Source organism: Hydra vulgaris, chromosome 11, assembly GCF_038396675.1.
Source record: "Hydra vulgaris chromosome 11, alternate assembly HydraT2T_AEP".
Lineage (NCBI taxonomy): Eukaryota > Metazoa > Cnidaria > Hydrozoa > Anthoathecata > Hydridae > Hydra > Hydra vulgaris.
Window position 1 is genome coordinate 23907572 of NC_088930.1, and position 15891 is coordinate 23923462.

The following is a 15891-nucleotide window of genomic DNA, read 5'->3' on the forward strand; positions in this document are numbered from 1 at the left end:
TTTAATCGTTATGCAGTCGGAGAATTTTTCACCAATCTAAAAGATGTTTCTCTGCGACACAAATTTCAGCCACAAAACATATATAATGTTGATGAGACAGGTCTTACAACTGTTCAAAAACCAGTTAAAGTAATTGCTGAAAAAGGAGATAAACAAGTTGGAAGGATAACTTCAGCAGAAAGAGGGACATTGGTAACAGTTTGTTGTGCAGTTAATGCAATAGGAAACTCAATCCCTCCATTTTTTATTTTTCCAAGAGTTCATTTCAAAGGAAGTATGTTAAATGGTGGTCCACCTGGATGTGTTGGGGTTGCAAACCCATCTGGCTGGATGAATTGTGCAATGTTTTTCGAGTGGATGAAACATTTTATTCAAAATGTGAAATGTTCACCAGCTAATCCAGTGCTTTTACTTCTTGACAACCATGGAAGCCATGTTTCAATTGTGTGTTTAAATTTAGCTAAAAAAAAATGGCATAACTATGCTGTCCTTTCCACCACATTGTAGTCACAAGCTGCAGCCATTAGATCGGTCAGTTTATGGGCCTTTGAAACGTTATTACAATACAGCCTGTGATGATTGGGTTGTATCTAATCCAAGACCGATGACCATATATGATATAGCTGCAGTTGTAAGGAAAGCTTATGCACAAGCTTTTACTTTGTCTAACATTTCTGCAGGATTTGCTGTGGCAGGAATTGAACCCTTCAATCCTAACGTATTTTCTGATAATGAGTTTTTGGCTTCATATGTAACAGATCGTCCAGAACCTATTACTGCTAACCCATTTCCAGGTGTTATTGATCCAGTTTCTGCTATTGTTCATGCCCCAGCTTTTAATCAATCATTGATGTCAAGTCTGTCATCAGGGCCAGCTTGTAGTGTATTGCCAACTCAGCCTATATCTGACCCTGTAAGTCAACTATCCAGTGTTTCTATTAATATCTCTCATCAAGTCTAGAAAAAATTAGGCCATTTCCGAAAGCTGGATCAAGGAAGTTCATTAAAGGACGTAAGCGTCAGCGTACCCGAATACTCACAGACACCCCTGTTCGAAATGAACTATACAGGCTTCAGGAAATGAGAAAAAAGTCTCAGTCAAAAAAGAAAAAATATGAAACGCAAAATAAGATCTTCATGACAAGGAAAAGAAAACTTGATCTTGAAAGTAATGAAAAAAAACCCGTCGAGTCTCAGTAAAAAATAACATTTTTTTCATTGATTTTTTCTTTTAAGAAAGATAAATTTGTAGTAAAATTAATAATAACTTTATTGGTATTTATTATAGACATACTTTTGACGACTTAAAAATAATTCTTACACAATAATAATTCTTACACATAGGATCAAGGGTGCATATAGGTAGGATCATGGGAGCATACTGGTATGCACCCATGATCCCAATTGAGGGTTCTTAGTTTTTATAATTTTAAATCTACTTAAAATATCCTGGTAAAAAAAAGATTATTGAATTATAATAAGGTATAAAATTTGCTATTATGTACTGTTACTTTAGAGATCGAAATGAAAACATATATTCAGTAAATTGGCCTGATAGATTTTTAGGATCATGGGTGCATACTCTCCCCTACTACTAAGAGTGTTTTGGGTTTGTCTACCTATTATTAAAAGTTTATTTAAATATTTAGTTGCATTGAGATTGTACTGATATTTTTTTTATTATTTAAATTGCGGCTTGAAGGTCTTCCGGAAAACGAAGCTGAAAGTTGGGAAGAATGGGAGGTAAAAGTTTTAAAATTATTTGAAAATAATCTTAATTTAAAAGGAATTGTCATAGAACGCGCTCATAGAACGGGAAAAGCTGATCCAAAAAAACCTCGAGCAATTGTGATGAAATTACTAAGCTATAAAGATAAAGTTAAAATTCTTAAAAATTTAAGAAAATTGAAAGGAACTGGGCTGTATATCAATGAAGACTATTCGCTTGATACTTCGATTTTGAGGAAGAAATTGTTTAAGGAAATGAAGAAGCACAGAACGAATGGTATGTACTCTATAGTTGTTTATGACAAACTTATTGTTAGGGATTTTAAAAAAACAAATAAAAACGCTTAGTTATATTTTTGTATTTGCAAACATGTTTTTTGTTTATATATATATATATATATATATATATATATATATATATATATATATATATATATATATATATATATAATTAATTTGTTTATTTGCATAATAATTTATTTGAACACTTATTTTAAATATTATGGCTGAAGAAACCGCTTCACAAAACACAGAATCTGAACCTTTTCAAGTAACTAAAAATATATTATTAGACAATTATTCAGACGCAGATGCAATGCAAATTTTTCATAGCAATAATGAGATAATGTTAAATAAGAGCCTTTATTATAACTCAGATATTTCAACTCTTACTAATGACCTAGGTCTTGGTGAATTTTCAATACTACATTTGAATATTAGGAGTATTCGAAAAAATTTTGGGAAATTAAAACAATTTTTATTTACCTCCAAACTTAATTTTCTAATTATTTGCCTTACAGAAACATGGTGTCGGGATATGGAAGTTGAAAATGACTCTAATTTTCAACTTGATAATTTTAAGGTTGTCCATTAAGTTAGAGGCTCTGAAAGAACAGGCGGAGGAGTGTGCGTATTTGTGCATAACTTGTTAACTTTTAAATTACGCATGGACCTTTGTTTGGTGACTAATGATTGTGAATCTTTAACGATTGAGGTTATAAATAAAATCCACAAAAATGTAATTCTGAATGTTATATATAGACCACCTTCTAACAATATAAAAATGTTTCTTAAACAATTTAAAAGTTTAATTACAAACAAAGACATTTGTGGGAAATGCTCATACTTTGTGGGAGACTTTAATTTGAACGTACTAGAATATGACGCAAATAAAAACGTTAGAAGTTCTACAATATTGTATATCAAAGTATTTTTATTCCAACTATTAATAAACCTACTAGAATTACAAAAAATTACTAAACGAATAATTAATGACGTTTCCATTGTTCATTTTAAAAGCCTTTTATCTTCCACAGATTGGGGACCGGTCCTGAAAACTACAAATGTTAATATTGCTTATAACAGTTTCAATCAGATATTTCAAAACAACTATAATGAAGCATTTCCAAAAATTATAAAACTTATTAAAAAAAAACATTTCAAAATCCGTGGATAACACCGGGTATCATAAAATCATCAAAAAAAAAACAATGCCTCTATGAAAAATTTATTAAAAAAGAACCTTTGAAAATGAGTCGAATTATAAAAACTACAAACGACTTTTTAAATCAATTATAAAGTCCTCATAAAAATCGTACTATACTAACCAGGCATTTGATTTAGGCATTTAGGCATTTGATGAAAATAAATATATACGCTAGGTGTATTTATTGATCTTAGCAAATCGTTTGACACTGTTGATCATTATATTCTATTAAATAACTAGAAAATTACGGGATTAAGCACTCAAAATTTAAATGGTTTCAAAGCTATTTGTCAAATAGGAAACAATACATTTCATTTAGCTGCGGAAAAACTGATAATATGAATATAAAATGTGGTGTTCCACAAGGGTCAATTTTAGGACCGCTCTTATTTTTAATTTATATTAATGATTTAAGCAAATCTTGTAAGTTACTAGACACTATTTTGTTTGCGGATGATACAAATTTGCTTCACGCTTGTCACGATATTAAAATGTTGTTTAATTCAGTTAACATGGAACTCATAAAACTCACAGAATGGTTTAGTGCAAATAAATTATCAATTAATTTAGATAAAACAAAGTATTCTTTTTTTCATCGCTTTCATGACCGCGATAATATCCCTTTAAACTTCTAAAACTTTATATTGGCAGTCAATTTATAAAAAGAGAACAATCATTAAAATTTTTAGGAGTACTCCTTGACGAAAACGTTACTTGGACAAATCATATACATTATCTTGAAAGAAAAATCTCAAGAAATATTGGCCTACTTTATAAAGCAACGCCATTTTTAAATCAAACTAGTTTAAAATTGTTATATTTCTCCTTTGTTCATAGTTATCTGAATTACGCAAATATTGCTTGGTGTAACACAAATCAAAACAATATTAAAAAACTTTTTAATAAATAAAAATATGCAATGAGAATAATATCTAATGTAGGCCGTTTTACTCACTCCAAAGAACTATTTGTAAAGCTGAATATACTCAATGTCTACCAAATAAATATTTTTCATCTTTTAATTTTCATGTATAAAGTTAATAAAAGAACAACACTAAACATTTTTAATTCGTTAATTAAAATAATTAAACATAGATACTTAACCAGATACTCAAACAACACCTATATTCAGCCCAAAATTATTTATGCCACAACTGAGTTTTCATTATCCATTAGAGGACCAAAATTATGGAATAAAATCCTATCTAATAAACTTAAAACTCTTGAAATTTTAAATTTAAAATAAAATTGAAGCAAATGCTCCTAGTTTCTGATGGAGTGCTTGACTTTTTCGGGTGACACAGATAAGTTTTTTTGATTTAGTTCAAAGTTTATCTTTGTCAACCCTTTTATGGATATTGGTTAAAGCATGCCTAAATACATATAAATATATATACATTTTTTAATTGGAAAGGTTCAATTTCTTCTCAATTCTGTGTTTTATTAATAATTTTAGTATTTAATCTTAATTTATTTAATATTTATATCCAAGAATTTGTTATTTTACTTTTTATTGATTATTTTATTACTTTAAAAGAAATTTTTTTTTAAGTTTTTAATTTTTTTTTTTTTTTTTTAAAAAAAAAAAATTCTTTATGACCCTGTAACTTTTTGTTTTTGTTTTATCTTTTTAAAAGTAAAGTCTTATTTTAAATATATTGGTAACATTTATACACTCTATACGAAATTATTTATTTTTTACGAAATCAATCTCGGGGCTTGGCGATAAGACAAATTGTGTCTTCTTCTTGCCCCGGCCATCTGTATATTGGAAATATTTGTCGTATTTATATTTTTATACGGCAAAAAATAAAGAAAAAAAAAAAAAAAAAAAATGTTTGATAATTATGGATAGATATATAAATATTTATTATTTGAGTTCATATTGTACATTGTTTTGTACTGTATATTTCTATAATGTATAATTTTTCAAGTTTATTTAATTTTTTATTTAGTATTTGAAAAAAATTTATTACGGTTTTTATAACACGGCTTTGTGGAACGTTAAAAAAAAAGTATATATATATATATATATATATACATATATGCATAAATATGCATGTATGTGTGTTGTGTACGTGATTCATATTCTGTATGCGTATGTACATGTGTGTGTTTGTATGTGTGTATGTATGTATGTATGTATGTATGTATGTATGTATGTATGTATGTATGTATGTATGTATGTATGTATGTATGTATGTATTTATGTATATATTTATATATGTATGCTTGTATGTATACGGGTGTATATGTGTTGTTAGTATATTGTGTGTATGCGCTGGCATGGGTGCGTATGTGCTGGCAGTCTACTAAAATCATTACAAAAAGTATAGACGAAAATAGTTATTTATGAGACACCAGGTATACTCTGGAGTATGAATAGTTCTAAATTTAACTATTTATCGCAAAATGATTTTCCAAAAAATGAACTAAATGTTACAAAAAAATTGTTAAAATCAAATATTACATAAAATATTGAAATGTGTTATTTTCAAAAATTGGATTATGATATTTTAATTAGCCAAGATATAAATAACCAAGCTCACAATGAAAAAGTAAAAAAAAAACTCTGTTTGGGAAAATTATTTGATTGATTGCTACAAACAACGTAAATTTCATGAACCTTCTAAACCAAGAAAATTTATCAGCTCTACCAGTTTAACGAAGGGTTACTGATAAAACTGGTTGATATAAAACAAAAATAGACAAAAAATTAACAACAAGAAAACAATAAAGACCTATATTAAACTAGCGAAATCATTTCAATCAGCTTGACCGGTTTTTTGGTGACAAGACATCATAGTCTTCTACGAGTTTTCCGTTTCTTTATTCTGCTATCTTTCTTTATTTTCTAACGATATATTTTATTGTACTTGATTCAAATTAACGTAAAGATAACTTTTTATTTTACTTAGATTGTATAAAGATTGTCGTAAATAGAAAAAACATATATATATATATAGCGTAATATATGTCTTGTTACTTAATGAAGTTACGTTGTTTTTGCAGGTTGTTACTTAATGAAGTTGCGTTATTTTTTTAGGGGCTTGGAGATAAGACTAAACTTCATTTCTTCTTGCTCCAGCCATGTGTTTATATATTTTTATATATGTGTTTATATATAAAATATATAAAATTGTCAAAAGTAAAATAAATATAAGATAATTTACAAAAAGATACTGCATGTTTAGATTAAATGAAACAAGAAATAAAACTGTAATATTTATACTTATTATATTTTTATTTATTTTGTTTTTTTTCCTTGTAAATTTCTCTTTTATTTATTTACTTCTTTTAATCTTGTTTGTACTGCAGTTTATTTTTTAATTACACTGACAATTTTTTTTTCTCATACAACAATAAGTGTATCTATATAAGCTTTTTACGCTGATTTCGAATCTGAAAACAGTTTTGCTTCATCGAGTTCCAAAAAAAACTGCTCTTAAACATTTTTTCAGCCTTTAACTGTAGTATATTCTATGCCATAACTTTATTGATCTTTGTTTTCATACTTTGTTTTCATAATAAATATTATAGACATACTCGAAAGCGTTTGAATTCTTCTGATTTGTTTTGCTACATTTATGGATTATGGACTATAAAAAAAAGACTTGGTTTATTAGGAATCGTATGGAACCCGGTCAAAAAAATATTTTGCATGAACCACCGGTTTTTAAAAAAGCCATCATACTACCACCTTTACATATTTAGTTGGGTCTGTTGAAAATTTTCGTAAAAGCTTTAGATAAGATGAGTGATGCCATCACATATCTTCGTTCCATGTTTCTACAAATAAGTGATGCTAAATTAAAGGAAGGAATTTTTGTGGGCCCTCAGATAAAAAAAGTAATATGTGATCAACATTTTCAAGATCTACTAAGTGGAAAAGATCTTGAGGCATGGCTAGCTTTTAAATCCGCTGTTGCTAACTTTTTGGGAAATAATAAATTTAGAAATTACATAAAAGTGGTTAAACAGTGCATAGATGCCTTCCAGAACACGGGATGAAAGATATCTCTTAAATTTATCTTCAAGATCAGTGATGAGCATGGAAAGCGTTTCCATCAGGAAATTGCTTTGATGAAATCACGATACCAAAGACGATGGAGTAGTGTCATGCTAGCAGACTATTGCTGGTTCTCCAACGGGATGCTCCAGAAGTAAAATACTATCGGAATCAATATGCAAGAAACATAAACGTACTCAATAAACTTGATATTTGTTTTGAATCAAATTGTTTATGAGCAATTACAAAACTCGATTTATTTCGTTTTTTTAACAAAATGATATATTTTAAATAATAAAAGTCTTAGTAGAATTTTTTTAAATATTCTCATTGATAATAATATGACATATCAGTATACTAATTTATTAAAGTGGTCAATATTTCAATTCAAGTTTTCTTAAAATTTTGATGCGATACACGCAAATAGATAATAGCAAATAGATAAATAAATATTTAAAATTGGTATGTTAAAATTAAAAAGAAAAACATCCATTCATTAAAGAAAGAAAAAAAAAAATTTTTTTGTATGTCAGTGTTATCTTATATCTTTTTAAAAAATTTTTCATTTCTTCATTAATCTTTTTTTTTTCTTTTTACCATTAAATTTCCAAAAAATCACGCTTGGAAATTTCAAAAACGTCATTTTTAAAAATTTTCGAAAATCGTATGTTTCGAAAATCGTATGTATTTATCTAATATTTTTAAAATAATAAAAAGCACGAAACAGAAAATGTGCGGAACAGAAAATTTTAGTCCTTGGTGTAGGCGTTTTTAAAATAATACAGCGTCTGTATGATATTTTGCTGACTACGATATATTTCCGTTAAATAATCATGTCTTTGAAATATAGTAAGACGAAAAAAATGGTCAATTTTTCCATAACATAAAATAGTAGCACAAAAACTCAGATCAAAGATTCTTTTTTTTTTTTTTATATTTTCTTAAGATCTCCGAATTTGAATAAGATTTTAAATAAATACGTTAAAGTAAAATAAACATGATAGTTTAATAATATCACCTGTTCTGATCGTTTATTGGCAATTTTTCTTAATTCCCGCTAAAAAATGAGGCGTTGATTTGATGTTGATTCAATGTTTCTCGTCAACATTGATTCCATATTGATTTTTTGTCCAAAATGTTAGCCACTTATCAACGTTGATTTGGTGTTTACAAAAAACGTTGATCGAATGTTGCTTTTCAACGTTTAATCAACAGTCATTTTTTCCTGGTGATTCAACACTGATTTTTATAATAGCCGACGGTATTTTGATATCGCTTTTTGATGCATATATCAAAAAAATATATATCAACAGTTTACGAAATATATATATATATATATATATATATATATATATATATATATATATATATATATATATATATATATATATATATATATATATATATATATATATATATATATATATATTAAACAACTTTAAAATGTATTCTACAAAATAGAGTGCTCAATGTTCTTAAAAGAACTGAGCAATTGTAAATTAGTAGAAAATCACTTAAGAAATTTTTTTTTCATTTAACACTGTATTTCATCGATAAAAAGACTCATCAGAAATGCTCTCATCAATAAAAAACTCAGTATTTCTAATGAGTCTTTTTATTTATAAAACACAGTGTTAAATGAAAAAAAACTTTGTTAAGTGATTTTCTACTGATTTATAATTTATATATATATATATATATATATACATATATATATATATATATATATATATATATATATATATATATATATATATATATATATATATATATATATATATATATATATATATGTTATGTATGTATATATAATGTATATATATATGTTATGTATGTATATATGTTATGTATGTATATATATAAAATATTTGTATATAAAATTTATACATATTGCTCAAATCTTAATTTGTTTTGTAAAAAACAGGCTGTAAATAAAGGATTTAGCAAAAAAGTTATTGATAGAGCAATTCAAAGCTAACTCAAAAGAATAATGAAAGAAAGTAGGCACTACATTAAGTAAGAAAGTTTTTTTATTGAATTTAACACAAAATTTACATTTTCAAACAATTTATTTAGCGTTTGCAGCATTGTTCATTTTCAAAACTTTTCGATTGAGTCGTGTTCCTGATTGACTTAAAAATTTCGAAATGCCTGAATAACATTCGCAAATTTTTGCATCATGATGCTGTCGTGTAATCGCATCTAAATCAAAAATTCAAATCAAATTTGAAAAAAATCAAACTGCAGAAATTATAGCAAATAGTTACATAAATGACTGACTAGGATAAACAAAATATATTTCCTGTGAAATAAAAAATCTAAAAAAATGCATAAAACCATTCTTACCCACTATCATATGATACAGGGTGTATGTTTTAAAATTTATCTTCAATGAACCACCCGAGACATTAAAACAGGCCCCAGCGTCCTCGCTCATCAACAACTTTCCAAAAGCAAAAGCCAATTTATATTACCTTCACAACGACTAAGAGAACTTATCTATTATTAAAAAAATAAAAATTACTTAAGGGTCAGAACACATATTATGTTTATTCTATATGAATGAAATTATCTTAATTTCAATAACATGGATCTTAATTTCAATAAATTGACTCTTGAATCACTTTTCTCTTTTATCTATTTTTGCCATCTAACTCAACGCAAATCTTTTTTGAAAATCTTTTTAAAAAAATGTAGTAAAATAAACAATATTATTATTATTTATGTAAAATATTTTGTAAAAAATTAACCATGAAAAAATACCTAAATGGGAAAAATAAATAGAACTTTTATTTAATTTACCCTGGCAAGACAAATGTCTTTCTTTGCTATCCTCTTTATCCGAAACACAATTTTTAGAGCAATTTCTACCTAGGTATAGATAAATTATACATACAAAAATTAAATAAAATTTTTAAACATTATATAGTGATTTTTATTTAAACTTGTCAACAAACATGTATTTATAAAATATTTGTCAACAAAATTATATTCTATAACATATAGTTCTGATTTCTATTAATTTTTTTACTGCACACGCACACAGATTTTAATTAGAACAAAAGCAACATTAGGACTTTTTTTTACCAATATATTTGAAGACAACATCATTTTCCCTTGAGATAGATTAGTTTCTTTCGAGAAGTCATTGTTATTTTCAGCAACTGAAAAGCTTGCTATTTCACTGTGTAAATGGGGAGTTAATATTGATTTAAAAACATCTATAATTCAGTAAAAAAATAAGCATTTTATTTTAACAAACCATTATTTTACTTTTACAAAAATAGTTAACCTGCTATATTTGGAATCACGTTAGATGTTCTTTAGCTATTTGAACTATCAAAATAGTATCTTCCGTATAGTTCTTCATCACCAATCACAATATCTTAATCACTTTCACAAAATGTCATTGCTGTCTTTCTCCTTTAATATAAACTTTACTTTATAAACAAAAAAAGTGCATGATTTGTGTAATTCTTTATTGCAAAATTTTTTATTTGTTAAAAACTAATTTTAGTAAAATTTACTTTTGCTTTGTCCCTTTTTTCTCTTCGATGTCAGTTTCAATATTTGAAGTATCTGCTGCTTTCTCTAAGTGTGACTGAGCTTCTTCATAAACACAAATCTATGTACATAAAATCATTTATCAATATCTAATGAAGATGTAATTGAAATTTTTGCGGCAAAAGCAGGCCCTATGAGAATGGAGTGCAATGGTGCACGCATAAAAATTAATGAATTTTAATGAAAAACCCATGAAAATTAATGAATTTTTTAGTTTTTAAAAAACACTAAAAGTTTAAAAAAAAAACTAAAAACATAGTTAAAAAAACTTTTTTTAATCGTTGGAAATCTTCTTTAAACATTCTAAAGACATTCAGAACATATAATTTAAACAAATGCCCATTGGAATATTGGATTTAAAATAAGTGATATTAAATGAGACTATAGTCATATTGTAAAGCAGGCCTAAAATAAATTTGCACCAGCACATGATTATCCTCTTCAGTGCCCTGGTCAAAACATACAGTTCAATATCTAATTCAATTATTTTACATTTTTTTATAGTAATATGCAAACCTGTAGTGTATAAAATCCTAGCAGGGTATATCTTCCAATCAGAGGTTGATGCCTGCAAGGTTGTGACAGCTTTACGAATCGCAGCGGAACTTTTAAATGGCAGCCAGAAGCATTTCCCATCATTTTTCATCCAACTTTTAGCAATCACTTCCACTTCTTTAATTTTTCCATTTAAAGTTCAACAATGGCAAATGAAATTTCAATATTCTGGTGCAATTTAATTCTAAACAATCTTATATAAGTTACAAAATAAAATTAAAAATACATTAGAGATTAAAAACAATGAACTTTGTAAAACGCTTTTTAGATTTATTAATGTAAAACACCAGTGTAAATATTTTATTATTTCTATAAACATACCAGGTATTTGTTTCACACAAAAAATTTATAAATTAAAATGCATTAAACTCACTTTAAATTTGTTCAATGAACTACATATTTGACAAATTTACAACAAATTTTACAAAATGACACATGCACAGACATTCTTTAAAAATTGATGGTCTGCAAGTATAATCAAAGTTTGTGTTTTTAATTCAAGAAATCAGTGATCATAAGCAATATCACAATGTCTAAGCACAAAAAAAGCATAACCACCTTTTTAAACAGGTATCATCAAGCCTTTCTTCAAAAGTTCTTTTTTTTTCGGAAAAATTGTTTTTAGGTTGGCTAATGAATTTACATAACAAACGTCTAAATAAGATGTTTCAAAACAATCAGGAAAAAAATTTCGAACTGAATGAGGATTTAGAGCCTTGCATTTTACAAGATCTACCAAAACCTCTTCTACTAAAATAAACCCTTTGTCTTGAATAAAATAAACTCTGTCTCATAGATTTGATGTGATCTTTTTATTTACCACTTGGGCAGAAATTTCTTTACCATTCCTTTCTCTAAGAAAAATATCCAACTTTTTTCTCTCATCTAATTGATTCACTATTTGGGCAACAGTCTGATGTGATTTTTGCACCATTTTTTTAATTCAACCCAAAAAGTTTTCAAAAGGAAAAGCTGATAGATGATCAAGACTCTCCCCAAAGTTAACACAATCATCAGCTAAATGAATCATGCTATGAACATTGTATGTTACCAAGATCTCCCCATACAAAATTTGTACTTCTCTGACAAACTATATAAGCAGCTGTTTAGCAAATGCCACTAACAATTCATTTTTGGCCATTTTATTAGAAAGCAGTATGTGCATAGCAATTGAAAGAGAAATAAATAAGTCATAGTTTTATTTATTTTTCCTTTTTAAAACAACAGGTCCAGCATAAAGCAGAATAATCGAAACTCTGTTGCTTTCCACTTCTCAAGTTCATTTAAAGAGCGTGGTCTATGTTGAAAATTGGATGGTGTATAACTTCGTAAATTTATGAGTTCATTTGAAATACTGTCTTTAACAGATTGACTTATTCTAATACATCGGGGACCTTTACACCAGTTTATTAGAAGTTTTTTAACTACCCCAAGACATATAAGGTGCATATAGTCTAATGGGAATTCAGTTACCATTGGGAAATTTAACTGAACAAGTGGAGAAAGACTCTCAAGCTGGTGACCTTCTTTATAAAAATTATTTTTAAAAGCCATGTCAGTACAAAGTAAAGTAGTCGTTTCCAATAATCTTACGCCATGTTTTTGTGTGCCAACTGCCATACATCTTTCACAGCTATGATAGCCACTATGCCCTATAATGCATTTAACAAATGCTCTTGCAGACGCATCACAAACAAAAGCTTTAATAGTCACCAGCAGCTGTTTATACCCATTAGTTTGCAATTTTTTCATTTCAAGAATAAAATCTTCAAAGCACTCATCCAAATTGTTTGGTTTTCCCTGACCATGCCAAATTGCAACAGCATAGGATCCTTTTCTGTTAATATTAACTAGTATAGGCCAAATGGAAGTCTTTTTACTATTGCACATAGGTGCACCATCAATACTTACAATTAGATCAAGCTTTTCCTTATTTCCAACTGTTGATATGTAATAATCAATTGCACTTTTAACTCCAAGATATATATAATCGCCTCCACTGACATATAAAACATTAACTTTTTGAAGAGATTTTTGTAATGTCTGCCAGCATTTTGGTATAGATGGAGTAAATTTATTTAAGTGAAATAAAAGTGCATTTAAAGCATCATCTTTTATACAGTATTTTAATAACCACTCATATAAAAAATCTTTTGTTGAAGTTAGAGTATCAATACTACTGTATAAACTATTTTTAAATGCAATGTCGTCAACATCACAATAATTAGATTCAACTTTACTTAAACAAAATTTATTTTCTGGCGAAGTGATTGAAAACATCAATATATCACTGTGCACATCTTCAGAAACTTCAAAAATCTTTTGAATGTCTAAATCTAGATGAACGCAATTTCCTCTACCAACAATGTTGCACTCTTCAAGAAGATATTTTATTCTTTTTTCAGTATTTCGTTTTTCTTTCATAAATTCTCTCATATATAGGCTTCTGTCATATTTAGGCATTATTATCTTTATTTTATTACATCACAAAAGAAAAAAAAATAAAGGCATTATTATTCTTATACAGAAAAAATCAATTTAAATTGCATTTTGTACTATATGATTTAAGTTTGCAGTCAGAATTTATCAGGCAAATACTTGCAGCCATTAATAATTTGCTATGATAATAGTAATGTTATTATAATAAGCATTAATAAGCCAAATTGCTGCTAAGTTGTGACTTTTTCATGTTAAATTGTTAAAATATTTATATTAAGATGTTCTATTATCCTCAAATAGTTAAAAAACTACCCTAATTTCATTAGGATAATCTTTATTCAAGAACTGAAAAAATAATTACTTAATAAAATATATGTTTTTCAATAAGTTTATACTCATTTTATACCGTATAATACAATTAAAATTTGAACAAACGTTTTATAACCACCAAAAATAACAAAAAAATCCCAGCAGAAAATGCTCAGCAAATTACTGTTAGTAAACGGCTCAATAAATTTGTTTTTTGTCAACAGTAAATCAACGAACGCTCAGTGTTTGTAAATAAACGTTGATTTGCTGTTGATAACATTGCTGTTGCTACAACATCCATTTATGGTTGATCGCCGTTGATCGCTAATATCAACGCAAAATCAACGTTGATCAACATCAAATCAACGCTTCATTTTTTAGAGGGTTATAAGCTCTTTCTTGGTTGGAATTCTAATATTTTTTGTGAAAATCGATAGAAATGTTGTGTTTTGACAATTATTTTCAAATAATATGTAATAGAACAGATTAGAACTAAGATCTATAGTAGACTAAAGCACTTTTTCAAAATATTTTAAATAAAATTAAGTTAACGCTGTTGAGCTGAATTGATTTAACGATTCAAAAATGGTGTTCTTTAGGTTCACATTTACAGGCAATAAAAAAGTTTTGAAAATTAAAAAAACATAATAAAAACCTAGGCAAAAAATGTTATAGTAACTAAAGCTCTAGTTTGGACATAATACGCTGACAACCATGCTAATTCCAAATAAAAGAATTCGAATTTTTTTGTAAATCGCCTTAACTACACCGAGCAGGTGATTATTATTATTTTAGGAAAAACTAAACAAAAATAACCAAGTTTAAAAATATACTCAAACAGACGAGTAACTGAACTTTACCATATTGCGAGTAACTGTAAATCTAATGTGTATTAGCTATTCTATGGTTTACTTCATGAGAAATTGACTTTTCTATCAAAACTATCAGTTACTCGTTGGAAAATTTGTGCAGCTGTTTATAACAAGGTGCGTTTTTTTTATAAATCCAATTAACAAGGAACATTTAAAATTTGAATAAGTAAAATTAAAAGCTTTAATTTATAATAAATAGAAAAGTTATTTTAGCTCATATTAGGATTTCTTAAATCAGGTATGTTTAATTTTGAATAAATTCTTGTACAGGTTTTACAGAACTACATGCAGCTGATGGAAGTTTGGTATTTTTTATGGTATTAATCTAGGTTTCACAATTTAATCAGTTACAGAAAAACTATTAAAAACAATCCAAGCAGAAAATATTTCAGTTATTAAAAGCCAAGAAGTAGCTCAACTGACCATCAATACGCTTGAATGAGATCAGAAAGTCAAGCTGATTCATTTTATGAAACAACGAAATTTAAAGCTGAAAAATATCACTTCGTTAAACTACTTTCTTTCTAAAGAAAAAATAATGCAAAACTACAAAACTTTGGAGCTGTATGTTAACAAATTGGTTATTAAAAGCTGAAACACATCATTAATCAAGGTAAGCACATCAATCCATACAGTAATTAAGGATTTTACCAACCTAGTTTTGAAGCTTATTTGACAAAATGGTCATTTTTGCTTAAAGCAATAGAAGGAAACTGGTTTAAAAAAGAAATAAAGTAAAATGTACGGGGACGATTACCTTGACATTGATTATAAGCATCTGAAGTAGAAATAAGGATAACAATTTTCAGTTAACTCGAAACCATTTTGTTTTAAAAACAAACTTAAAGAGATTCAGTCACTTTCGGGAAACAAAAAAAAAATGATTTTGAAATTTTTTTTTTAATTTTATTTAGGTGTCTCAAGAAGTC

The 15891-nt window shown here is 27.3% G+C and overlaps 1 protein-coding gene across 2 annotated transcripts; it reads right to left on the reverse strand.

Moving 5' to 3' along the window:
• Positions 1–9235: 9235 nt before the first annotated feature.
• Positions 9236–15882, reverse strand: LOC136087534 (uncharacterized). 2 transcript variants are annotated; one of them, XM_065810515.1, is made up of 7 exons: positions 11304–15882; positions 10751–10848; positions 10516–10646; positions 10311–10407; positions 10026–10094; positions 9570–9722; positions 9236–9425 (listed from the first exon to the last, which is right to left on the reverse strand). In XM_065810515.1, the coding sequence occupies exon 1, from the start codon at positions 13803–13805 to the stop codon at positions 12558–12560; it is 1248 nt and encodes a 415-aa protein (XP_065666587.1). In that variant the 5' UTR covers positions 13806–15882; the 3' UTR covers positions 9236–9425; positions 9570–9722; positions 10026–10094; positions 10311–10407; positions 10516–10646; positions 10751–10848; positions 11304–12557. The 2 variants fall into 2 exon arrangements, with proteins under 2 accessions (XP_065666587.1, XP_065666588.1); XM_065810516.1 differs by having other exon boundaries at positions 10311–10444.
• Positions 15883–15891: the final 9 nt, after the last annotated feature.

Coding starts and splice junctions, on each gene's coding strand:
- LOC136087534 (XM_065810515.1), bottom strand. CDS start 13,805: ATGCCTAAATATGACAGAAGCCTATATATGAGAGAATTTATGAAAGAA.